The sequence below is a fragment of the Agelaius tricolor genome, unplaced genomic scaffold (assembly GCF_023055355.1).
Source record: "Agelaius tricolor isolate 1412-34295 unplaced genomic scaffold, bAgeTri1.0.p SCAF_10, whole genome shotgun sequence".
Classification (NCBI taxonomy): domain Eukaryota; kingdom Metazoa; phylum Chordata; class Aves; order Passeriformes; family Icteridae; genus Agelaius; species Agelaius tricolor.
Window position 1 is genome coordinate 1029033 of NW_027269270.1, and position 26476 is coordinate 1055508.

General features: G+C 43.9%; 1 protein-coding gene across 2 annotated transcripts in view; it reads right to left on the reverse strand.

The window, feature by feature from the left end:
- Positions 1 to 26476, reverse strand: part of SPAG16 (sperm associated antigen 16) — a 374434-nt gene that overhangs the window by 91693 nt on the left and 256265 nt on the right. For both annotated transcript variants that reach the window (XM_071434327.1, XM_071434326.1), the window contains one exon: positions 14348 to 14474. In XM_071434327.1, the coding sequence (XP_071290428.1) occupies positions 14348 to 14474 (127 nt within the window). The remainder of the gene's footprint in view (positions 1 to 14347; positions 14475 to 26476) is intronic.

Consider the following 26476-nt stretch of genomic DNA (forward strand, 5'->3'; position numbering starts at 1 on the left):
GTGTAAGAGTTTGAAGCAGGCAGCCTCAGGAGCCCTCGGGCCAGCAGCAGGCATGTGTAGAGATTTAAGCTCTCAAGGCTCTCAGTGAAGCTGTGTTTGAAAAACCTCTCAGAGCTGGGATGAGTGAGCTAACCAACCACTACAGAGACAGGCAGAGCAGCCTGCTGCAGGTTCAGACTGCACCTTCCCAGCTGGGTGCCCTGCAGTGTGGGGGATGCCCTACACACACAGCACGGCGCCTGCTGGCAGGGGCTGGCTTGGCTGATTACAGAACAGCCACCCAGAGCATGCTGCAGTTTCACAGAAGTCAAGAAGGGGAGGTCACAGGCTCAGACTTCTCTTCCCTTCAAAGCAGCAACACTGAGACTCAAGACATCCTCCACCTTGGCCCAGGAAGTCCAAGGAAGTCCAGAGAACCTGCTGTACAAGGTATACAACGCCATGAGGATGCTTAGCACTTCCCAGCAAACACTGTTGGCCTCCTCTCCAAACATCATGTGCATCTACCAGATTAGGCTGTGGGCAATATTTCAGGAGAGCAGCTTTTTTCATTAGCTGAGGGGTTCTGAAGGAGGTGATGCTTAATAATTTCTATGGGCTTGGTTCTTCTTATTGATTTCCTTTCCCATTTCCTTTCCCTATGATTTGCTCTGATGCCAGAGAAGAAGTGTTCATTATACTCAATAACCTTGTGTTTACAATGCCTGCAATATCCCATCAGAGTTGTCTACTAATTTACTCAAATGAATGTGTTAATTAATGAAAAAAAATCAGCAGAACATTACATCACTGACAATACCTGCATCATAAGGCTTAGCAGTCCCAGATTCAAGCACTCCACATCAGATGCAGGAGCTGGAACAGGAAGGCTGTGAGTTTCTCAAGCCAGGTTGTTCACTCATTCCTGGCACTTGGGGCTGCCCAGGGAAGAAGGTGGAAGAGTCCCCTCAGCCACAGTGCTGAGCGAGGCCAGCACTGGCACAGATCTGCCCTGCTTGGGGTCTGACTCAGAGGCTTCATCTGCTTAAATGAAGCCCATTATTCTGCTGGTCCATCAGCCAATGACTCCTAATTGTGCCAGTGCCTAAACTGAGCCTGCAAGCACAGCTAAAATACTAATCATTAATTTCAGTCATTAATAAATGCCTGTTATGCTATCAGGTACATTCCAAGTGCCACTCAGGATGACTGGCTAGGGCATGGAATTGAAGGAAAAAGAATACACAATAGAAAATAAACCCCCTCAATACTGGGCCCAAAATGGAGATGTTAATAATGCCACTGATGCAAGGAAAGACCTGTTTGGCCAAATACACGTAACTGTCTACCAGAGTTTTAAGGAGTCAGCTGGGACTGCAGTCTGGAACACAGAAAGGGATGATCCTCAATAAAAAGCTGTTATCAACAGCTACTACTACAGCTCACAGTAGAAGGCAACGGATCTAACAGATTGTGTTTTAAGTTCCTCTTTTTTTTTCATGGACTGCAGGGTAAAACTCTCAAATTCAGTGAACCTTGCACTCCCAGGACAGCGTTAACAATTTAACTCTTAATTTTAACACCCAACTTCAGATGCACATCAGCTGAGCAACCAAAACACTTTCTATTATATAGATAGATGTCTTTGTTTGAAGGAATTGCTGACTCATTCCTTTAGTGGGAATAGTCATCCATTCCTTTGAAGATGAGGTCATGCAAAGGAAGCCAGGTGACCCATATAGCAATAGCTTAAATCCCTCTCCTGTGATGGATTCCAAAGGCACCTGTGCTTTATTCCAGCCATCCCCAAGCAGCTGCAATCCCACCAAGCAGAGCAGTGCAGAGAGCTGACTGCTTTTCTAACTCTTCAGACAGGCTGGCTTGGCTACTTAACAAGAAACACAAGTCCAAAATCTTAGAATGAGGTGATTAAATATTTGCCAGAAGCAGAAAGTATTCAAACAGGAACATTAAATATGAAATTAACTGAAATTGCTCCTGAAGCAACTGCTTGGCCTGGTCCAAGGAGCAGAGGAATGGAAGGTGGCAAATGTGACAGCAACTTCTGAAGAGCCTGAGAAACTACCAGCTGGTACCTGGGATTTATTTACAGGTTCAATAAACTCATATATAAGGAATTGTATATTGTATATTGTATATTATTGTATAATAAGGAACAGATTGAGCTGATGCATGAGGAAATACAATACCACAGTGAGGAGTTATCATAGCTTTTACAGCAAAAAAATTGATCAGAAATTGTCCAAGAAGCACAGGAATAAGGGTGACCAGGCTGACATAAGTTACTTAATTTCCCAACAGTTTTGATGACCAAAGTTGGGAGGGGGAAAAGTGGAATCTTTCCAATAGGACAGACAAGTGAGAAAAATACAGATTACCAGAAGAATGTGACATTTATTCTAGGACCTGTGCTAGTCAGCACATCAAAAATTTCTTTTTCTTAAAGGATGTGAAGGTGAACACTGAGAATATAAAATTATTCATGTTTTTCAAGACAACAGCACATTCACAGAATGATTGAAGAATCCCAAAATGCTGGATTAAATAATAGAAAGGCAGAAGTAACTGAAATAAAAGATGGAACTGAATTCTGAGAAACATTAAATGATTCAAATAAACAAAAGTATTCTTAATTATACAAATCCAGTGACAGGCAGTAAACTAGCCTTTGTCATTCAGGAGAGAGATCTCCCAGCCACCATGGATACTTTGAAAACATCACCTTGTTATAATATCAAGATTTAAGACTGGGGGGGAAGAACCCAAAAGCTAGAGACGAAACTAAAAAACCTTATTAGGCCTCTATTTAAAGCCCTGATTTCAGCACATCTTGAAAAATCATGCCAGACTCATCCCTCTTCTCCATTTTTAAAAGAAGTACCCTATAGTAGAGGGAACATATTGTGCTTGAATACCTGTATATAGGCTTTGCCCCAGGAGGTCCCGGTTGTCCTTGATGGGCTGCAGCTGTGACCAATGAAGATAAGTGGGATAAAAAGGGGGCAGGTTAGCCAGTCAGGGAGGGCCTTGGGGGAGCCTTGAACTGGGACAGAACAACATGCAGAAGAAGAAGGAGTCTGTGCTGTGAAGCTCTGCAGCTGTAAGACTACACCAAGGAGGTATGGGCCCTTAGAAATCTGATAACAACAGTATGGGACTCTAGAAATAGAACAACAACAATTGGTGACCCTGATGTGATAGTTGGTAGAAGATAAGACAGCCAAGAGCTGTGTGAGAATGTAGCCTTTGGGTCAAGGAGCTGTGAAAGAGTATGGTCGCTAAGTAAGGAGCTATGTGTGTTGTATGTGGCCTTTGAGTCATGGGGGAAATGGGTGTGTTGTACTTGAAGTATTGTATGTAAAACCTGGTTCTGTAAGTAAAAAACAAGGGGGAAATATAGTAGAGGAAATGTATTGTACTTGAATATAAAATATAGGCTTTGCCCCAGGAGGTCCTGGTTGTCCTTAATAGGGCTGCAGCTGTGACTAATGAAGATGACTGGGATAAAAGGGGGCAGGTTAGCCAGTCAGGGAGAGCCTTAAAGGAGCCCTGAACTGAGAAAGAACAACATGCAGAAGAAGGAGTCTGTGCTGTGAAGCTCTGCAGCTGTAAGACTACACCAAGGAGGTATGGGCCCTTAGAAGTCTGATAACAACAGTATGGGACTCTAGAAATAGAACCACAATAGTACCCAAAATAAGATTTACAGAAAGGCAACAAATGAACAAAGAGGAGGAATGGCTGATGTATTTAGGAGATTAAATAGACACAGACTCCTCAGCTCCACAAAGAGAGCAGGGAAGATGTGCCAGCAGGAAGAGGTTGAACAAGGAACAATTATTCAATAATTCCCACAGTATGAGAATCAGAATGTATCATTAAGAGATTTAGAGCACAGGCAGGGAGGTGCTTCTACATGGCTGAGGGATCTGCTGGAAATACAAAGTGCCAAACCAGAAGTTTCACAGAGGAGAGATCCAGGAACATAGAAGCGCATGAGGAGCCAGATCTGGGAACTCTCATCCAGAGGAGAGATCCATGAACATCGAAGGGCATGAGGAGCCAGATCTGGGAGCCCTGATCCACAGGAGAGATCCATGAACATGCATGAGGAGCCAGTTCTGGGAACCCTGATCCACAGGAGAGATCCATGAACATTGAAGGGCATGAAGAGCCAGATCTGGGAACCCTGATCCACAGGAGAGATCCATGAACATGCATGAGGAGCCAGATCTGGGAGTCCTGATCCACAGGAGAGATCTAGGAACATGGAAGTGCATGAGGAGCCAAATCTGGGAGCCCTGATCCACAGGAGAGATCCATGAACATCGAAGGGCATGAAGAGCCAGATCTGGGAACCCTGATCCACAGGAGAGATCCATGAACATGCATGAGGAGCCAGTTCTGGGAGTCCTGATCCACAGGAGAGATCCAGGAACATGGAAGTGCATGAGGAGCCAAATCTGGGAGCCCTGATCCACAGGAGAGATCCATGAACATCGAAGGGCATGAAGAGCCAGATCTGGGAACCCTGATCCACAGGAGAGATCCATGAACATGCATGAGGAGCCAGTTCTGGGAGCCCTGATCCACAGGAGAGGGCCAGGGAAACCACAGCGCTTCCTGAGTTTATCTGTTTGCCCTCTGCATCTCCTCCTGCCCAGAGCTGGACACTGCCACCACAGACCAGAAATGCTCTGCTTTTCTTTCTCTTCTATGTTTTCAGGCAAGTCATCAAGGTATTGCACACATATTCACTTGCAATATAAAATGTCAAAGGAGGAAATGATGTTTGACGTAAACCCACCATTATGACCTCTTTGGTGTTCTAGAAAGGGGGAAAAAAGGATTAAGATATTTCCTTTTTTCACTCAATTTAGTTTAGGAAGACTGAAAATAAGTAGATTTTGCCCTGCTCCCCAAGAGCATGTGATACTCAGAGAGATAACAGCTCTACATAAAAGGTATTTTCATGAGTTGATAAACAGGCAAAGAAAGAAAGGAAGTTCACTCCAGAGGAAAAAAAACCCCAAACAAACAGCTCAAATATTCAAGTCAGGCGTTGGAGGCTGTTTATAGAACTTCTTTCCTTGCTCATTTTCCCATTCATCATTATGTATAATATTTTGCCACAGAAAAAGAACAGGAAATAAAATACTTTATTTAGTTGCCCAAAAGTTTCAATGCAAAACCTCTTTCTGTCCAGGAAATGACCATGGGCTTGCTGGTGGGAGCCTTTACAAAAGGACAGGCAATATTTATGAGCAGTTTGAAGGTTTCCTAGTGAATATCCATCTGGACAAAGTGGATATGCAAGCTTTGCACTCTCTCTCCCTCTCTTTCTCATTCCTAGGTCAGTTACCTAATCCTAAAATTACATCCAATTTTCTCTGAGGAATAGCTCTGCATAAGTCTAAGTTAAATGCCTCAAAGGCATCTAAATCAGGATTTTCTTAGTAGTGGAACAGCCTTAAAAACAAATTAAAATCATGCTTTCATGACAAAGAGGATTTTGTCTCAGGCTTTGAATTCCTTTCAAGGAAATGGGTTTACTTTGTACCCATACAGGCTTGACAAAAGGAGGCTGTGCATCCTGTGGTGGGAGCAACTGGTGGCATTTTTCCCTTTTCACCAAAGATGCTGCCAGGCAACTGCAGAGATGCCCTGAACTTGGTCTCACTCACCTCCCTCCACCTGCCCCTTGAAATGCAAGCAGGACTCCCAGATTGGCCCATAAAAAATAACAAGCACTGCTAGGACAGCTGTATGGAGATTATATTGTTAATCAATATATTTTGCATAGCCCCATGGATCACTTGTTATTGATGATTATGCACTTTAGCTCCTGGGACAATTTGTCAATAAAATAAAAATAAAAAAAGGCTAAGGACAGCATACTTTTAATTCAAAGATGATCTCTTTCTTGAAAAGAAGTGCCACTTTCCAAGCTCTGAAAAGATCTAGCTCATTAATATATTCCATTTACCAAGTGGAGGAGCTGTTCAAGGAATCAAAACTTTCTTGGTCATCACAATACACGTATCTGAAGGTGAATAATTTTCTTTTGCACTTTAGTTACTTTAAAAAAGGAATATTGAAAAAAGAGAACATTTGCTAAAAAGGTAAGTTTTGAGTTACTGAAAGTGTGTTATTCCAACTCAGCACAGACTGGCATAGTTTTTACCCCCACAATGGAGAAAGAAAAATGCTGGTCATGGACAGTTTTAAATGTTTTTTTTTTATGGAACTGACATATCATCTCCAAGTTTTAATCTAAAATATGAAATACTTTGCTTTCTAAGAGGGAAAAGAACAGTGGGTGAACAGACCAAATTCCCTAAATTATCCTCATGTTTGAAACAGCATACTTGAGTTACTTAGGCAGTCACAAGGATTACTTTTTTCTCCAAAGCATCCCAGCCCCTCTGGACTCTTTCTCTCAGGGTTTGCTTCCCTTAAACAAAACTACCCAGGTGCTCTGTTTTCCTAAATGTGTTTTCTCCACTCCCAACACAAGCTGGGGTCAGCCCACAAAGCTCCCAGCTAACTAATGGCTCTCGATTACTGATGAATTTATGTTTCATTTTGGCAGTGACAAAGATGCAAATGGCTGTCCCCTTGCAGATTGCCTGACCCATCCAGTCCTTGGCAGAGAAGGCCATGGCCATTCCACCTTCCATATTTAACACACAGAAAGGACCCACAAATACTAACCCAATATTTCAGAAATCCCATTCCTTTATTACAGCATATGAATGATGAATGCACTATTGATCCTCTCTTTACATACAGATGCTGTACTCAAAACACAGGACCTGGAGAGCTGTCGATATTTAAGAGGAGCTTTCATGGAAGAAAAGCTGTGATGACTTTCAGAGGTCCTTCATCCCTGACTGTCTGCAGGAGTAAGTTAATCAGGAGATGAAGCTCTTGTATCTAAGCCAGGCTTGGGATGGAGCTGTGCAGTCTAAGTGAAAGTAAGGAGTTCTCTTTTATCACTGTAAATACATTCAAAGGGGGAATGGGCTAATTGCAGCACTCTGTGAGCTGGAATTAATATAAACAATAATATAAAATAGAATCCATGAACCTGTTAAAGTTACAAAAGCAGTAAATGTTAGAGATGAGAGGTTGAATACATTATTATTTTAAGACTTGTGCCGAGTTAAAATGAGATTAGAAAAAAAGCCAACTTCTTGCAAGCCATTTTAATTCAGTTTGTAGATAGCTGCTGGAGAATCAAAATTTTGATCAGTTATGCCCCACTTGGGATGAATAAAGCTCCAATTTTCAGCTTCTGTTAGTTTAATACAAGGATGGCAAAATTCATGTGGACATTCCCTTCATTTACTCTTGGAACAAACAATTTGCTCATCCCCATGTTTTGGCTGTCTGCCTGAACTGCTGGAACTGTTGCTTCTCCTTGAAGAATAACATTTAACCAGACAGATGATAACCCAGTCAACCTGAGGTCCTCCAAACCCCCCCTATCAGGTCAATATATTGCTCTAATGAGGAACAACCCTGGCTTCCAGAACATTGTTTTTCTGTGGGAAATCTGCAGGCAAGGGAGATGGGGATATTCAGGAGTACAGCCTGTACTTGAAAAAGGCTGGCTCTATTAAATAGCTGTCCATCTCCTGGCACTCCAGGGAAGGAAGCATGCCCCTCTAACAAAGATGAAGGGAATATCAATGGGGCTAATCTCTTCAAAGTGCTCAGTGCTCAAAGCAATTGCCTGCAGTAGCACAGTCCCCACCCTCATTAGCTCAGCAAACACAGCCAGAGACAAAACACTATCTGCAATCAGGGCAAAAAATGTAAAATAAAGGAGTTCCAAGCCACCTCCCTTTCCTTTCCAAAGGACAAATATTTCATACATTTTAAATTATGTCTGTACTGAAAATAAAGTCGTATATTTTAAGAATCCCTTTTCTTTCCCTTCCAGCATATTTAAATATTGTGGCGTTTGCTTGTATTGAAAAATGGCCACGACACAACAGAAATACTGCACAGCACAACTCTCCCCCTGATTCAACAAAGGGGGAAAATTCATTGCCAGCTTTTTCCCTTTGGCAAACTGCAACAGCCAGGAATAAGGAGAGTGATAGTTTCCTACCCCATGAAACAAGGAGACAAAACGATCTGTCAATCAGCTCTTATTTGTGTAAGTCCAATCTGCCCATTGCCTCCAAATTAAAGAATTTTTATGATCAGGAAAACAGATGTTGTGAATGAGAAAAATGGCATACAGCAGCAGAGAGGGAAGGAGTGAGAATTATGAGACAAGGAATTATTGTTGAATAATTCAGTCTTGCAGCACATCCTTTTATTCCCATGCTGACCATAGGAGTAATTAAGGATGGTCACCAGACGCTGTAAGCGCTCCTCAGGGAAAGGGGCTGACAGGGACGTGTTGTTGATCTGACTTCTGAGGCAAAGCAGCATGATCAGGGCTGGAAAATAGGTCATGGCTTGTATAAACCAACTCACACCATGCTGGCATCTCCCCAGGGAGCCCACTAATGGATTCACCACTGCAAACACGTGGGCTGGGAGGGCTACCTAGGGACAAAACATCAATATTGGGGCACTGACAAACAGCACACAGTTGGGGCAACAGCATCTGCTCTGCCAAAGCAGGGATTTCACCCGGAGGCACAAAGGACTAAACCTTTTTCCCAGTGTGGCTGAGGTGAACCAGCCCACCAGTACTCCTTCTCTCCAAGGAATCACTTTGGAAAATCTTTGGCTTTTATAAAAACAGCCTGGTCAATAAATGGACCTGAAATTTTATCTTCCACCCATGAGTTTAAAGTTGGGATCCACATTCAAACATGGACCAAACATGTATCACAGGCTTTAAAGGGGAGTTTTATAAAGGGATACTCAAGTTTAGACTGAAGAGAAATAGAACCAGAGAGGGAAGGACAAGACAAAAGAGAAATGGAGAGCCATCACTGCTTGAAACTTGCCTGTGTAAAGCAAAAGGCCTGAGTTTGGTGTTCAGCCCTATCCCCTTTTGGAAGGAAAGAAAGGGAGGTTTCCCTGACTCCTACTTGGCCAGAGGAGGCAGACACAGATCAGACACACAGCCCTGACATAGCACTTGCATATGAGCTGAAGCCAAGAGGAAAGTGAAGATGACCTAAAAGTGCTGATTATCGAATAATAAATGGCAAACTAAGATATGCAGGTGGCTGCATTTGTGCTCATTAAGCAAAATCTGTGAGCATGTGGATCAATTATATTCAAAAGAAACAGACCATATGAATGCTTAGTACAGAATGGGTGTATAGGGATACAGGGAAAACCCACAGATCTTGGAATGCTGACCATAGGAGACAAATGGTTCTGAAGGGACAGACATGAAGCAATTCCTGATGGGAACAAGGAGAGGAACAAATGATGTGCAATTACAAATGGACTTGAAAAAGGGTAACAATCTGTGTGCTCAGAACAGAACTAGCAGCTGTAGTCCTTGCAAATCAGGCAGCAAAATAAGAAGAAGCAAAGCAGGCAGCAAAATAAGTCTCAATTCTCTATGTAAAGAGCAAACCTTTCAAAGACTTAAAAGATGTGCTCCAGAACCACAGCTTGGTCACCTTGCTGCCCTGTCAGGAGGAGTTACAGCACTGTAGCAAGTCTGAACTGAGTAGTAAACAGAACTGGGAGTTGTCTGAGTGAAAGGGCAAGTGCCAGTACAAATCCAAAGAATTATACTCCTCCTGCATCCCCTGTTGCTGCACCAAAGGAATTGGGATGATGGAGCACAGCCCACAGCAAAAACAAAGTAAGAAGAAAGCAGGAAGGGGGAAGGAGAGATGTTTGGCTCATGGTGAGACTGGGGAAGGGGGAGAAAAAGCACTTACTTTAACAATTGTTTAATCCTTCATGGTTTGTTTTTTCTCAATACCCAGAATCAGTGATCAGAAGGTTGTGTTAATTGTCAAGAACTTCAATCAAGTAAAAATTACCCAAGTTGAGGCTGTATTACCTGTGACAGCATATACATAGTCAGAATTGAGGCAGGAACTCAGGCATTGAACCACAAGGGGAAAAGCACCCTAAGGAATCAATTGATGTTATCAAGTAATCTGCCTTGGAGATTAAAGAACACAGAGCAATAAAGTGTTGTAATGAAAAAAGCTTTTGAGTCAGAAATGGGAGGCATAGGGAAAAACACACATTAAGTCAGCACATAATTGCTCTATGTGGACAAAATCAGATGCCTCTAAAGAGATTACTGCTAAATTCTGTGCTAGAGGATTCTTCTCCCATCAAGTGTGACTTTAACTGTAATCAAAAGGAGACAAATACAGAAAGTAAGTTCCAGAAACTGCAAAAAAAGCAAAGGGTAGAGATCTTGTCCTGTTCCAGTTCTCTTTATATGTGGACATAATGGCCACAGTCACCTCCTGAGATCTGCAAGTTACAGGTGCAGCCACTGCTGATTCAGCCTCTAACCCCAAAATCCACTGTAGGCTTCCCAGCAAAGGAGAACTTATTCCATCCTAGAAAACTCTCAACCCTACCAAGATGAAGCTTTATCTCCTCAGTGCCACTTAAGGGGTATCAATTAATCAAAAGCATGAAGGAAAAGAGGAAAGAAGGAGCAAAGAAAAACACCTGGCTGTCACCTTAACACCAGCTTGTCTTTGCAGTCAATACACCAACCAAAATTGAGGAAATCTAAGAGAAAATTGAGAGGGCACCTCACTGCAAGATTGATCTGCAAGGACTACATCTGCTAGTTCTGTTCTGAGCACACAGATTGTTATCAGATTAGGGATACAGTGAAAACTGTAATTTTGGAACTTCACCTGATGTCTCAGTATCAGTGGAAACCATCTGAGCTCTAACCTCCATGCCCCCCTCCATGTGGGAATTGTTTGTAGCTTTAACATTATCAATAATAGCCCAAACAATATCAAGTGCAAATATTGAAAATGCTCCAGCAATAACATCCCAGAAATCCTATCAATAATTCTGTGTTCAGTAAAAGGGTGGTAATATAGAGATGAAAATTTGTCTCTGCTATTTGACACCAAGAACAACTGCAGGGGAACAGCAAACAATTGCCAGCCATTGCACCAATGTTTGTCTTGTAGTTATGGTGCTGGGTGATGTCATGTGATGTGTAATTAGGCAAATGAAGCTTCCTTTCAGAGAGCAACACTGAGCAGTTGCCCTGACCCCACCATGGCTGACAGTGGTACCATCTGTTCACTGTCAACGTGTCTCTTGCATCCCTAGAAATGTTGTCTCCGAAAATAAAAGGTTTGCATCACAAGATAATCTTGATCCTGCCATTTCTCAACTTTCACATTCATTTACAGCTTTTACCTTCTTTTGATTTACTTTTTCTCAGGATAAGACACACACTTATAGCCCTTGGGAATGGTCAGAAGCATGGAGAGGTTATTTGTTCATGCTGAGAGCAGCACAGCCCAGCCTGGATGGAGGCAGGTTAAATGTTAACACCTCACTGCATCTCCAGAGCTCAAATTAAAACAGTGCATTTCTCCAAATATTATTTGCTTGCCCTCAGCCTTACTGTAACTGCTCTTGATTTTGGATTGTTGCTGTGAAGTGGGGCTTGTTTGGTTTGTTTGTTTTAATGTGCTGTGATAATTAATAAATACCTCATAGCACACAAGCTGGAACCTCCTGCACCTTCTCTTACATATGCAATGCTGGGTTGTGATTAATCTCATTTACATTTTCTAAACTGCAACTGCAAACACTAAAGGTAGTGATGAGAGGGTGCTCCAGGGATGCATGAATGCTACACAAGAATATGTGCATGTGGAGATGCTGTTGACTTGATATAAAAAAGTAAAAGTGAACTTAGTTTAAAAATCAGTTATTCTGTGGTCCATCTTGCTCAGTAACTCTGGTCAGCCATTCACAGCATGCAGAATTCAAAGGACATGTTAATTGTGTATGACATCAGAAAAAAATTTCAGATATTAAACACAGTATTGAAGAGCATTACCACCAGTAGGCTGAGTCCCAGGCAGCTCCATCACCACCTCTCACTGAAAGACCATGAGCTTGTTGCAGAAAGCACAGGACAAAGCAGAAAATCCCCATGAAGTGCAGTGGTAATTACTAATGTAATTATTTTCTGTTTATTCACAAGTATGAAAAAGTCCACCTTTAAGCTGAGCTAAAGAAAAGCTGAGGCAGAGCGCAGCTGAAGCAGAAAGATTTATACACAACTGTTGTCAGTAATTTATCTAAGATCTGAGTGTGGCTCTGATCAAGCAGGATATGACTTTAGGCTGCTATTTAACTAACAGTGCTGCTCAGGCATTTAGGCCCAGAACAGCCATGGATCACTGGAGCCAGCAAGGCTCATCCCCAAAAATGCCAATGGGAGAACCCCAGTAAGTCACAACTCTTCCTGGTGCACAACTCTTCCTGGTGCATGTCAAACCCACAAAGGTAACACCACTTAAAAACAAAAGCTAAGATGTGCTTGTCTACACTGCATTTGCAAAGATAATTACTTGAAAACAATACAAAGGAAAACAAAACAAATTCTTCCATTAGCTGGGACCCTCCTATCTCCAACCTCAATCTTGTTTGCTGATGCTGCCAAACTTTTCATAAACCTCTTCTATCATTATTAACTTTCATTTAAATCATTATTGGGCAGAAGAAAAAAACCTGCTCAACCACGGCTCTCTAATCTAGTAATTAAATCCACCTGTAAGAGCTGAACAATTTGTGCCTCTGACTATTAATGCAGTCAAGTATTTTACACTGGGTGCTGTAACATCAGCCAGAGAGACTGAGGGACACAGCTGGAAACTGAGCCATGTTTTGATAAGGAAAATCAACACAAGCTGCTCCACAGGCAGAGGTCCTGACTGAGGCAGATGTCCCATTCCCAACAGGCTGTTAAACACAGGATATATTTTATCTACTCTGTCCCTCTTGCAGCAGGTACAGTGTCTCAGCCAGGTATTTGCCTATCTTCAGCCAGCTGGAATTCCATCCTTTTGCATTCTGCCTCTCTGTGACCATCCACCCCAATCTGATATCTCTTGTGTGGTTACTCCTGCAGAGAAAATTTGGGATTTTGTCCAAATGATGGGAAAATGTGCCCATTTAGATTACCTGAAGCTGATAACCTTTCTAATGGAAAGTTCCCATCTGGCAGAAATATTACAACTGCATTTTTCAGGGGTGTGGTTCCGCTGCAAATGACCCAACATTATACACCATAAACAAAGATGCAAAACTTCTTCAAATCCTCCTGAACAAAAAATGGGCACTTATTCCAAATTACACACATAAATACAATAGTGGTTAAACGTGTCTTTGGGAAACTGCCCAAAACTGGACACTGCCAATATATTTTTTCTCCCTTGGAAAATGCAAGCACCTTATTCAATGATACAGCAGAGAGATCCATGAAATCACTACACAGATAATATGGAATTTGATGTCAAAGTTTCCTTCCAAGGGACTCAATATATTGATAATATGCATTCTACAGTATGTGGGTCATTATGACAAAATATCATCCTATTATTTTTCTTTAATGATTCCTTATCATCCCTCAAATTCTATCAAAGCTTTATGCTTTATGAACACATAATACAAATGTATACTTATTTTTCAATGTGCCTATATATATTATGTTATATATTGTTGTATTATATCATGTTGCACTGGCTTTGAGTAAAACCATTTCCTAAGCTAGGATCTAATTCTGAGTTGCAACAGGAATGCTCTGTCTGTGCTTTGGAACTGAAGATTGTTTTAAAACAAAAATGTTTTAGAATGGCCCTTCTTCAAATGAAAATGCAATGTGCACTCACAGTACTGCTGACATGGTAATACATGGTTGATGATGAAAAAATAACTGCTTAATTCAATTCCTGTGCCTAGTAAGCAGCCCTGTCAGCACGATGAAGTTCTGAGGCACTTGTAAGAGGACTTTGTAAGAGTGTTATGAAATGCAACTCCAGAATTAGCAACTAAAAGAACAAACAGTAATGGGGAATAAACACCACTGGAACATAGGTAATCTCACAAAGCTTTTTACTCCCATTGATCAGTTCTGTATTTTATGTAATACTGTTGCAATTAATTGTACTCTTTTTTTATCGTGCATTATTCATTTTATATAAATGGAGCAGCAGTCCAATTTGGCAGTTTAGCCCATAGAAAACAAACATATTGATCATTGCCACAATCAGGCATTTCTTCTTCAAAATTACCACATCTGTGCTGCTTCACACATGTTATCTGCCTCCAGAACTGGAGAGAGATTAGAGAGATTGCAAAACAACCCGTGTTTTATGGGGGAAAAGCTGTTTTAGACTCCTACCAGAGCGATGAAAGGCCACCTGGTTGGCAGGATGGGGACCCGCGTCGATGGAGAGAACAGGGAGCAGCATCCGCATGTCCCAGAGCTTCAGCACGCCCGAGGAGTCACAGGAAGCAATGCTGTCCCCCTGCCAGAGATGGAAACAGAGTCAAGGCATTGCTTCTGTCCTCTGCCAGCAGCAAAGCCTCTGGCACAAGGCAGCCACACCCAGCAACTGAATCTAAATAAAGAAATAAATCAGCTATTATATGTGAGGTTATCACAGCCTCTTATCAGCTCTGCTGGCTTGAATAGCAACGGAGACAACGTGACTTCTAAAGAGACCAATTCAGGAGAAACTGGAAGTACAAAGGAGAAAAATGTCATCTTGAATTCTGACACCAGTGTCCACTAAGAACTGGCCTTGTGGTTATTTTCTTCCCACACAGCCACAGGATTGGCCTTGTAGCCCTGATTTTCACATGTTTTCCATGTGAAGAGTGAGATGAGAGCAGAACAGACACTCCTTCCCTGCTGTGTATTCCACAGACATGCTAAGGGACAACTCCCCATTCACTTCAGGGCTGCATTGGATGATCCTTCTGGATCCCTGCCAGCTCAGAATATTCTGTGATTCTGTGAGAAACTCCCTCCTTCCAATGAGCCAGAAGCACACAGGGACTATGCAAGGAAAGAGAGCAGGACCATGTCTCCCATGTCTCTGTTCAATATTAACTAAAACCAAAACAAAGGAACAAACAAGACCCCCACAAACAAACAAAAAACCAAAACTAAAAACCCCAATCAAAATACACCCTATTCCACCCAAAAAAACCCAAAACAACCCAACCTCCCCCCTCAAAAAACCAAAAAACAAACCTCTACCCTAAAAAGAGTTTTTTATTATGTAGCATATAAATAAATGCAAAAATCAAAGAAGGAAGGGTAAAGGATGCCCAAACATAACTTTGTTTAGCTAATTCCTCCCACTAGAACAGAAAGAGCTGCCCAGCTACCCATGTAGAAACATTTACTTTTCATTTGAACCCCCTAAATAAAGATTCAAATCCCTAAGGCAGCTCAGCTGGTGTGCACTCACACTTATCAATGTCTTTTACAATTTATGTAAACACAAGAGTATATTAAAGAATATTGTTTGGAAGGGGAATCACAATGGTACGGGACTAAAAATCAGCTGAAACATGGGTGAGATACTGCATCCATGATTTAAAAAAAATATATATTTTTTACATCTTCCACATGAATAGTACCTGCAATAAAATGTGTGGTGTTTTCTAGCAAACAGGGGATTTAAGATCTTAAAATATCCATCAGCTTCTCAACTAGAAACTAATGGCTTGCAAAACACTACCCTGGTGTAAGTAAAATGAAATCTTCAGGTTCATTTGGAGGAGATCTAAATGTCAAAACTCCATTCTGGCTTGTTACAGGGACTAATACAGACTTAACACCAAGAAGCAAAATAATTATTGCTTAGAGAATTCAGCAGCCAGGCTCTCAGCACCTGCTGTTTTGCAAAAAAAAATCAGGAACCACAACTATACCGCACTCAACACAGTGCCACGAACATCATGGCTCTTTCTTTGAACTGTCTCACCAGCTATGCCCACTGAATTCCCCTTCATTTCATCTGGATCTTTCCAGCAACTTCAGCCTGTACAAAGGATGAGGGCAAGCAGGCTGGTCAGGAAACAAACAATAAAAAACTCCAAAATACAACACCTACACTCCAAACTGTTGTATGGCTAGAACTGGATCTCAGAAAAGCAAATTCTTAATGTGGAGAAAAAAAAACCCCATCATTGTGGATATGAGACTTGGAGAGTCATCAAATCCAGTCCCTTCCTCTTACAAGCAATGTTTTCATGCATTTGCTGTGTTACAAGTGCTAAATTCCACATCAGCAGCAATTCCCCCATCCACCTCATGCTGCTGATCCAAAGCAGCCCATGAGTATAATAGGAGTATAAAAGTGCTTGTTCACCAGCAACCTGTGTCCTTTAGGTTAAAGAAAAGTGGGGTTTTGCAGCAAAACTCCCTTCTTGCCTGTCCCTGATGCATTTCAATTACTGTGCCATCCACATCCCACTTGGACATTCTTTTCTTGGACTATAAATAATTAGCCCTTCCTTCTCTCCTTCTCATCCTTTTCAGATAGCATTGAGCCTGGATTAATTATGCATGCACCCACTGCTGATGTTTATAAAGCAACTCCTGCCAAAGTGACACCAATTTTGGAATGATCTCACATTCAGAGGGGCTAGAGATGCACATCTCAGCTGAGCAGAGGTGTTGATGGAGCTGGCACACAGGAGTAACTACAGAGTGGGATGTCTCCTTCCCATAGGTCATTGCCCATCACTCCAGTAAAGGGAAGAGGAAATGATTATGTGTGTACAAAGATCCCTCCATTCCCCAGCATAAATTCTTGGCCTCTGGACCAGCTCTTCACACTTCACCAGCCTCTCTTTTCCAGCTCCTTCTGTAAAGCTTATATCCATCTCTAGCAATGGCCCACTTTGGAAATCACCAGTATCCTTTACACCTGCTATTTCATATTCTTTAATATGATTTTGACATAGATTGCATTTTACTCTGGATATTTTTCTATCCAGAGAGACATTTCAACAAAAAATTATTTTTGGGGGGTGTGTGTGAGTGGTAGATTTGGTTTGGTTTAGAAATGCATGCCTTCCCACTTGTTTTGTATGTGTCCAATAAATGAGTTCAATAAATGCTGCTTAATTACAGCTTTGGTAGCTCAGCAGTTCTGACCCAGATCAATGGCCAGCCAGCCCACCTGGGTGAGACTGCACATAATCCACTCAGGGTAGTTACAGGAGACACTCCAGGGGCTGCTCTGTGACTGCTCCTTGTGTCAGCCACAGTTGCACCCATGGATTTTCAATGACATTTCTCCTGTAAGTAACAGCACTGCCCAGCTGATGGATCATAACAGCACTGAGGATGTGTCCCTGGAACAGATATTATGCAAACATTGATCAGAGACAGTCCTGCTGCAAAGTGACTGAGAATGGAGAGCTGACTTTGACCTTCTCACTGGCCCTGATGTGAGCATTGTTACTAGTGGCATAATTATGAGGAAAACACTCTAGTTTACTTGTATTACAGGTTTTCCCTTCTATTCATTAATTTTGCTACAGTAGCTGGCATATCACAAGAGAAGATCCATTCCTCCCTTCCTCACAATGCTACCATCTCATTCTCTGCTATGTTCACTTTCCCCCATTGCTACTACAGACCCCTGAGGTGAACAAAGCTCCTCTCTGGCAGGAATTTACACAGTCCAACTGTTTGTAGGTGCCAGATGCATGGCACTACCCTCACTCATTCTGGGCTCACTTGGTCAGGGCCGAGGGCTGTGGGTTCAGTCCCTGCATGGGCCACTCACTGAAGAGTTGGACTCGATGATCCTTGGGCATCCCTTCCAGCTCAGACTATTCTGTGATTCTGGGATCTGTGGCCACACTAGAAAGGATGAACCCTCTGATCCTTGAATAGCAGCAGTGCTGGAGAAACCTATCCTGGGATAATCCCGTTGTGCTGTGTGCCGGGTGGCCTAGACAAGATGGTTCTGCTCCAAAGGGTTCACACACTGTCTCACTGGCAAAGATAACTAATTCTTGCTGTCACAAGCCTGCAGACCTTTCAACAATTTCCTCCCAGAGGCCTGGTATAAACAAAAAGTGTGTAAAATGTAACAGCCAGCAGTGCATTTGGCCTGATTTCTGTGATTAGACAGCACACCTCATCAGGAAACAGAAGTAAGAAAACAGACTTCTGGTGGCAACATATCAATGTACACAAACAGGTATTTGATCAGCCTTGACACACTCTGCCCACAGACTTATTACTAAATGCATTAATTATCACCGATCCCGAGGCAGCTGTTCACTGAGAACATCACATAATGATTTTGTTACTGAGCTGGCTATTACACTTCAGCACTGCTTCACTCTATTCCACACCTTATCCAAATCAACTGAGCTGGAGATGGGGGATAACAACTTTTCAATAGCAAGAAATAAACCAGGGCTGTAACCAAGCTGAAAAATTATTTGGAGTTATACACCATTCAAAGAAAAAGAAAAGGATAAGTCATATGTTAAATGAACTCATTTCCATCTGGCCATGGGCCATTTTCAGAAGCTTTTAAGGCAGAATCACTTTAAATTCTCCTGCGAGCTTTTGGCTTTTTCATCCCTGCTACAGTTATTATTTTAGCCATTCATGGAAGAACCCCCTGCTTTGCTCATGGTTTTCTTCTTGTTGTTTCTTGCCACACTAAAGTCTTTTTTATGATGTATTTTGGATGCTGTATTTTACTGAACAGCATGGTGGACCATCAGGGCTTGACTGATTTCCTACATGTAAAAGGAGGAGACAATGAGTTCCAAGGAGAAGAGGTGCAAGAGCAGATTCCCCTTGTTCTGATTTCCATTCACACTACATTTGCTGCTGCTCAGCCCAGTTGCATTAGCTCCTTTAATCAGAGGGCATGTAGAATGATTCTATAAAACTGGTCAGACTTGCTGCCTAGTCTATAGAATCAAGCCGGTACTGTTTCGTGTGTGCACGCTGGAGTAATTAAAGAATTTATACAAGGATTCAATTAGTTTGCATCCAAAGACTGGCTCTGTTCCAGGCTCTACTTAAAGGACTTTGCAAGTCCTTTAATTGCCTTCACAGTTACATCCTCCACTCTTTACCTTCCTGCCAACTCAATGAACATCTTTGTATTCCAGAATACCTCCCATTAAAATGGACATGCTCAGCTCCATATACATCACAATCCCAATCTCAACTGACATTTGCAACAAACCAAATAATTGTTACATCAGGAATGAAAAGATTTATTTAGCTTCCACAAAGTTTTTAAAAATCTATTTCTTTCTTCCCTTTTCTTAAAAAATGCATTTTTCCCTTCTAAATATTAATGATTAGCAATGGGACTAATCACCAGGTACACTTGAGGTAAATATTCCCTGAAAACTGCTGTTTCACACCCATGAGAAGGATAAAAATCTGCATAATTATGTCTCTTGCTTATAAAGACACCTCTGGATTTATTGCAGAAAGATCTATAATACATGAACACATCAGGCTGTTTTCTCTCATTTAGACTGCAGTGGACTCCTCCCAGGAGCATCCTCTTTACAGCTGAAAGCAGGTCAGTAGTTGTTCCATCACCTTTTGCACATATTTTTAAAAAAGCAAAACAGTGACTGAACAGCAACTCATTTCACTATGACAAGTCCACTGCTTTGCAATCCTTTGCTTCCAGGACAGATGCACTGGATGAGCTGTGTTTTAAGGGACTCCTGTGATGACTTTGACATTTTCATCACCCCCAGTGGCAACAGACCCATGGCAGGCCCCTTCCAAGCCAGAGAGAAGCTTGATAATTACTGCCCCTTTCCATTACTCCTGGGAATCTCTTGAGCTCAGCCATGACAAAGGGCTGATGAGTTTCTTACTGGTCCTGCCAGCCTGGCTCCCAGTCTCTGAACCCAGCAAAAGGAACTTAGTTCTGTGTGCACAAAGCTGGTGGGGACTCCTTGCCATGAAGTGCCAGTAGGCAAGGTGGCCACACGAGGAACAGCTGCCTCAAATGGAGAGGCTCCAATAATCTGCATTTCTAAGGCTCCCTGTGGGACATGTCCTAAATCACTTAACTGTGCCCCATTTCATATACCTTCAAGGGAATGTTTTTAAGAGAAGGAGTCATTATCTCCCACATTTACAGCATGAAGCATATCAGAAACCTGAGGAGAGTTATTACCTTGCATAAATGCATAAATACTCTCCATAAAAATAATGAGAAACACAGGCAAGACATCCAGAGCCCTCTCCCTGTGCCACCCCATCCCACTGTGGAGCAGAAGTGAGCCAGGGCAGAGGGATCCCAAGAGAATCCAGGCAGAGGTGGGTGAATCTGCTGTAGTGGTTACAAGGAAAAAGATTTTAATGTCCAATTAATCCAAATGAATTATGTAAAATATTATAAAGATGGAGGAAAAATGTAGATGCAGTCCATTATTAGACTAATGACTAATCAATCACCACCCATTTTTGAAATATCATGCTTAAAACATCACAGTTTCAAATGAAAATAGCACCTTTTTAGAAAGCCACGGAATTACTTAGCCTGGCAAAAGTACAGAGCTACAGTGATTACACTTTCAAAGTGCAGTGGTGCATTTTTAACAATTATGTGCATCCACAGTGGGGGAAAGCAGTGATCAAGGGTTATTAACAGGCAATGCCAGGGTTTTCCCATCTGCTTTTTTCCTACCTTTGTCCTTCCATAGTTTTGAGTTCTGCATTGTGATCCAAGTTGCAGAGGATCAGTTATATTTCAAAGCAACTGAAAACCCACACCTCATGAAACTGCGGTCTGGCCCTCACTCCCAGTGACTTTTTTTACAGCTTTGAATAGCCAGAACTGGTGAGACACCAGCTCTTGTGGGGGTGAGGAGAATCCAAGATACTGATGCAAAACCAATAATCTCAAAGCTCCATAGTTGGTTCCTACAGAAGAATCCTCCAACTTTCCTGACAGCAGCTGTCAATGAACAACTCCTGATTTTGCACTGAGTAGAACTAGAAGTTGACTCAAGAAGGTAGCCATTGTTGCTTTCAGAGCATATGTGATGCCTCAGGTTTTAGCTTTTATAGTTTTCAGATCCTGTGCTGCTTTAGTTTGTAGTTCTCAGCTTCATATGAGGGGATGGTGAGCTCTCTTCACAGAGTAAGGAGACAAAACAATTCCTTCTCTAGCTGGGCACCAAGGACAAATGTTCCAAATTTTAGAATATAAACAATGGTGAAATGAAGAGAGAAAAACAAGCAGGATGGGATTTCACCAGCTAAAGCTGTAATTGGACAATGAACTCCAATATGCAAATGGAGCAGAACTTATAAAAGTGAGAGACCCCGTGACCGGGTGTCCATTTTGTGACCTTTTTGGTTCACCTTGGGTGCAGCCCTGGCTGGGCTCTTGTGCTGCCCAAGGTGCATCCATTGAGGCCTTTTAATAAATCCCTGCTTTATTCTTTAACTCTGTCCAACCTCTGTTCCAGGTCAGCCTTCACAAGGCATCATATGGAGACTCAGGACAACCCTGGTGTTCTCTAAAGGAGGAGCTCCACCAAAAGTAATCCATGGCAATGGCAGAACTTTGTTCCAGCAGAGTTTTCCAATTCTACTGACTTTCAAAACCAACCACAGATCATGGGTCTCTAGTTTGTGTACATGCACTCTGCAGGCTTTTTCCTTGCTATGTGAAACCTGGGGAATCTCTCTTCCCTTTGTCACATCAAGTAGCAGGAAGTGCCTGGTGGTGTGTTTGAGGAGCACAACACATGCTAGGATTGCAGAAACCCTTTGCATAAATTTACATAAGAAACCACTGCACTCCCTGCAGAGTTACTGCTCACAGTAGTTGACATTGCACTTGAAACAGTGCTGCAAAGGGAGCAATAGCTTTTGCAGGGAGGTTTAAAATAATCAGTTTTGGTTTTCCCTTTCTAGCCATCAAAGAAGGGTCTGAATTCTGGGAGCTGTGCAGTGAGAGGAGATGAATGATAATTGCCATTACTGGCTTTTCTCTGCATTTTTGAGAGATACCATGACTAAAGTTAGGTGCCATCGTTACCTGATTAGCCACTCCTGAGAGCAACAAGCATAAAAATTCCTGAGCTACACCATGTTTGTGCACAGGGATTTTTTTGGCATTCAGTTCCAAATGTGAAAAACTGGGTACTATTCATTGCAGTAATGTTAAAACACAGATATAATATATACTTTATAAAATTCATAAATTAGAGGCAAGAGATCTACTGCTGAAATGCAAAATTGTTCATTTTAAAATGCAGAACATCTAAGTCACTGAAAAAAATGAATGTCAGTAAAGTACATGTGATTTTTTTAAAGAGAAACCACCAAAGAACACATAAAATCATGGAATCATTTAGATTGAAATAGACCTCTAAGATCATTGAGTCCAACATAATATTTGGCTCCTTATCTTGTCTTTGGGTTTTTAGTAAGGGAAACTAAATGCATAAAGAAGAAATACCAACAGTATTAGAAATGTATTCACAGAAGCTTACTCAATTCTGAATTCCAGTAAATGTATGAATCTCTCTCACAGTTTTAATGTATTTCAGGTAAAAGAATGATCAGTTCAACAAATCTCATCCCATTATTTTGAGAACTACTTCACAAAAAACCAGATAAATATCTATGGTGGGCTGACACTGCTGGGTCCCAGGTGTGTCCCAAACCCACTCTATGATTCCTTGCCTCAGCTAGGCAGGACAGAGAGAAATAGAACAAAAGTTCTGTGGGTTGGATTAAAGACAGGATGATATCACTCACCAAGAATTGCCATGAACAAAGCAGACTTGACTGGGGGAAAAAAAAATTAATTTATGTAGGAGAATGGAGGAATAGTTAACAGGCTCAAAACAACCAGGTGGGAAGTGAGGTGGAAACAGGATGTTTCCCTTTTTTCTGTCCCTTTTTTCTCCTTCTTAAGATATATTGTAAGCCTGACTGAAAAATTCCAGTCAATGCCTTCTTACCTGCCTTGTTGTGTCTGGGTAAGTTGAAGTTCCTGAAGTGCCTTAGTCTGGATGTTGTTTTACATTTTGCCAAATACCTTATTCTACCTTAATGTTCTAAAGTTTGCAAGTCAAAGTTTGTTATTGAACCACCTGAGAATTTAGTTGTTTCTCCCATTCACTGCCCAGATTAACTCAAACCACCCTCTCCTGAGCCCACTGAGTGGGACAGGACATTCCACCCTCATGGACCCCACTGTCCCCATGGCCCTCAAAACCTTCATGATCCCCATTGCTCTAACAGCTCCCACAGCCCCCACAGCCCTCACAGTCCCCATTGCTCTAACAGCTCCCACTGCCCTCACAGTCCCCATTGCTCTAACAGCTCCCACAGCCCTCACAGTCCTCACAGTCCCCATTGCTCTAACAGCTCCCACAGCCCTCACAGTCCTCACAGTCCCCATTGCTCTAACAGCTCCCACAGCCCCCACAGCCCTCACAGTCCCCATTGCTCTAACAGCTCCCACAGCCCTCACAGTCCTCACAGCCCCCATTGCTCTAACAGCTCCCACAGCCTTCACAGTCCTCACAGTCCCCATTGCTCTAACAGCCCCCACAGCCCTCACAGTCCCCATTGCTCTAACAGCTCCCACAGCCTTCACAGTCCTCACAGTCCCCATTGCTCTAACAGCCCCCACAGCCCTCACAGTCCCCATTGCTCTAACAGCTCCCACAGCCTTCACAGTCCTCACAGTCCCCATTGCTCTAACAGCTCCCACAGCCCTCACAGTCCTCACAGCCCCATTGCTCTAACAGCTCCCACAGCCTTCACAGTCCCCATTGCTCTAACAGCTCCCACAGCCCTCACAGTCCTCACAGTCCCCATTGCTCTAACAGCCCTCACAGTCCTCACAGTCCCCATTGCTCTAACAGCCCCCACAGCCTTCACAGTCCCCATTGCTCTCACAGCTCCCACAGCCCTCACAGTCCTCACAGTCCCCATTGCTCTAACAGCTCCCACAGCCCTCACAGTCCTCACAGCCCCATTGCTCTAACAGCTCCCACAGCCTTCACAGTCCCCATTGCTCTAACAGCTCCCACAGCCCTCACAGTCCCCATTGCTCTAACAGCTCCCACAGCCCTCACAGTCCCCATTGCTCTAACAGCCCCCACAGCCTTCACAGTCCCCATTGCTCTAACAGCTCCCACAGCCCTCACAGTCCCCATTGCTCTAACAGCCCTCACAGCCTTCACAGTCCCCATTGCTCTAACAGCTCCCACTGCCCTCACAGTCCCCATTGCTCTAACAGCCCCCACAGCCCTCACAGTCCCCATTGCTCTAACAGCCCCCATGGCCTTCACTGCCCCCACAGACCCCATAGCCCCAAAGCCCTCATGATCCCCATTGCTCTAGCAGCACCCACAGCCTTCACTGCCCCCAGAGACCCCACAGACCCCACAGCCCCCATTGCTCTCACTGCCCCCACAGTCTTCACTGCTCCCCCATGGCCCCATAGCCCCCCCAGCCTTCACTGCTCTCACCCCATCGCTCTCACAGCCCCCATGGCCTTCATGGTCCCCATTGCTCTCACTGCCCCTACAGCAGGAACCCTTTAGGGTCCTAAAGCCCTCACAGTCCCCATTGCTCTAATAGCTCCCACAGCCTTCACTGCCCTCATAGACCCCACAGCCCCCAAAGCCCTCATGATCCCCATTGCTCTAACAACCCCCAAGGCCTTCACTGCCCCCACAGACCCCACATGCCTTCACTGCCCCCCTTCATGGTCCCCATTGCACTCACTGCCCCCACAGCCTTCATGGCCCCCACAGACTCCACATGTCTCACAGCCCTCACACCCACGACAGCCCTCAGAGCCCTCAAGGAGCCCACAGCCCTTACAGCTCTCAAAGCCTTCCCAGCCCTCAGAGCCCCCACACCCACCACAGCCCTCACAGCCCCCATGGCCCTCACAGCCCCCACGGCCCTCACTAACCTGAGAGTTCTCACAGACCCCACAGATGTCTGTAGCAGACCAGAGAAATGGCTGACTGGCTCAAAACCACCAGGATGGCCACTGCTCCTTCTCCCTGTCTCCTTGAGTCTTAGTCAACCTCTGGGTCACAGTGAAATGGTGGTGGCCGAACTATGGCCTGTCCCAAATGGCAGTGACTGAGCCATGGCCGGCCCTGAAATGGCGGCAGCTGATCCAGAGCCTGCTGAGGGCTCTGACATGGCCATGACTGAGCCATGGCCTGCCCCGAAATGGCGGCAGCTGATCCAGAGCCTGCTGAGGGCTCTGACAGGGCCGTGACTGAGCCATGGCCTGCCCTGAAATGGCGGCAGCTGATCCAGAGCCTGCTGAGGGCTCTGACAGGGCCATAACTGAGCCATGGCCGGCCCTGAAATGGCGGCAGCTGATCCAGAGCCTGCTGAGGGCTCTGACATGGCCATGACTGAGCCATGGCCGGCCCTGAAATGGTGGCAGCTGATCCAGAGCCTGCTGAGGGCTCTGACATGGCCATGACTGAGCCACGGCCTGCCCTGAAATGGTGGCAGCTGATCCAGAGCCTGCTGAGGGCTCTGACAGGGCCGTGACTGAGCCATGGCCTGCCCCGAAATGGCGGCAGCTGATCCAGAGCCTGCTGAGGGCTCTGACAGGGCCATGACTGAGCCATGGCCGGCCCTGAAATGGTGGCAGCTGATCCAGAGCCTGCTGAGGGCTCTGACAGGGCCATGACTGAGCCATGGCCGGCCCTGAAATGGTGGCAGCTGATCCAGAGCCTGCTGAGGGCTCTGACATGGCCATGACTGAGCCATGGCCTGCCTCAAAATGGCGGCAGCTGATCCAGAGCCTGCTGAGGGCTCTGACAGGGCCATGACTGAGCCATGGCCTGCCCCGAAATGGCGGCAGCTGATCCAGAGCCTGCTGAGGGCTCTGACAGGGCCATGACTGAGCCATGGCCTGCCCTGAAATGGCAGCAGCTGATCCAGAGCCTGCTGAGGGCTCTGACAGGGCCATGACTGAGCCATGGCCGGCCCTGAAATGGTGGCAGCTGATCCAGAGCCTGCTGAGGGCTCTGACATGGCCATGACTGAGCCACGGCCTGCCCCGACATGGCAGCAGCTGATCCAGAGCCTGCTGAGGGCTCTGACAGGGCCATAACTGAGCCATGGCCAGCCCTGAAATGGCACCATCTGTCCACATGGCAAACCTTGCCCTGCAAACCCAACACAGCACCAAAACAATATGCATTCCTACCCCTGATGGACTTCAGCTGTGCATTCTCAATTATTTCAGATTAAATCAATCTGATATTCAAGTACTTTCTAACAGTGATATTTATTCAACCACAGATTAATTGCATTATCATAACAGAGAAGCTTTTCCAAAGTAGGTCCTACTTTCATGCTTGCATAAATTCCTTTTAAATCCAGCTTGATATTCTATAAAGCCACAATCTTTGCACCACAGATTCAGCACTGTTCTAGGCACCCTGCTTCCCTTTGGCCATTATTTGATAAGTGCTAAATGTATTCTTA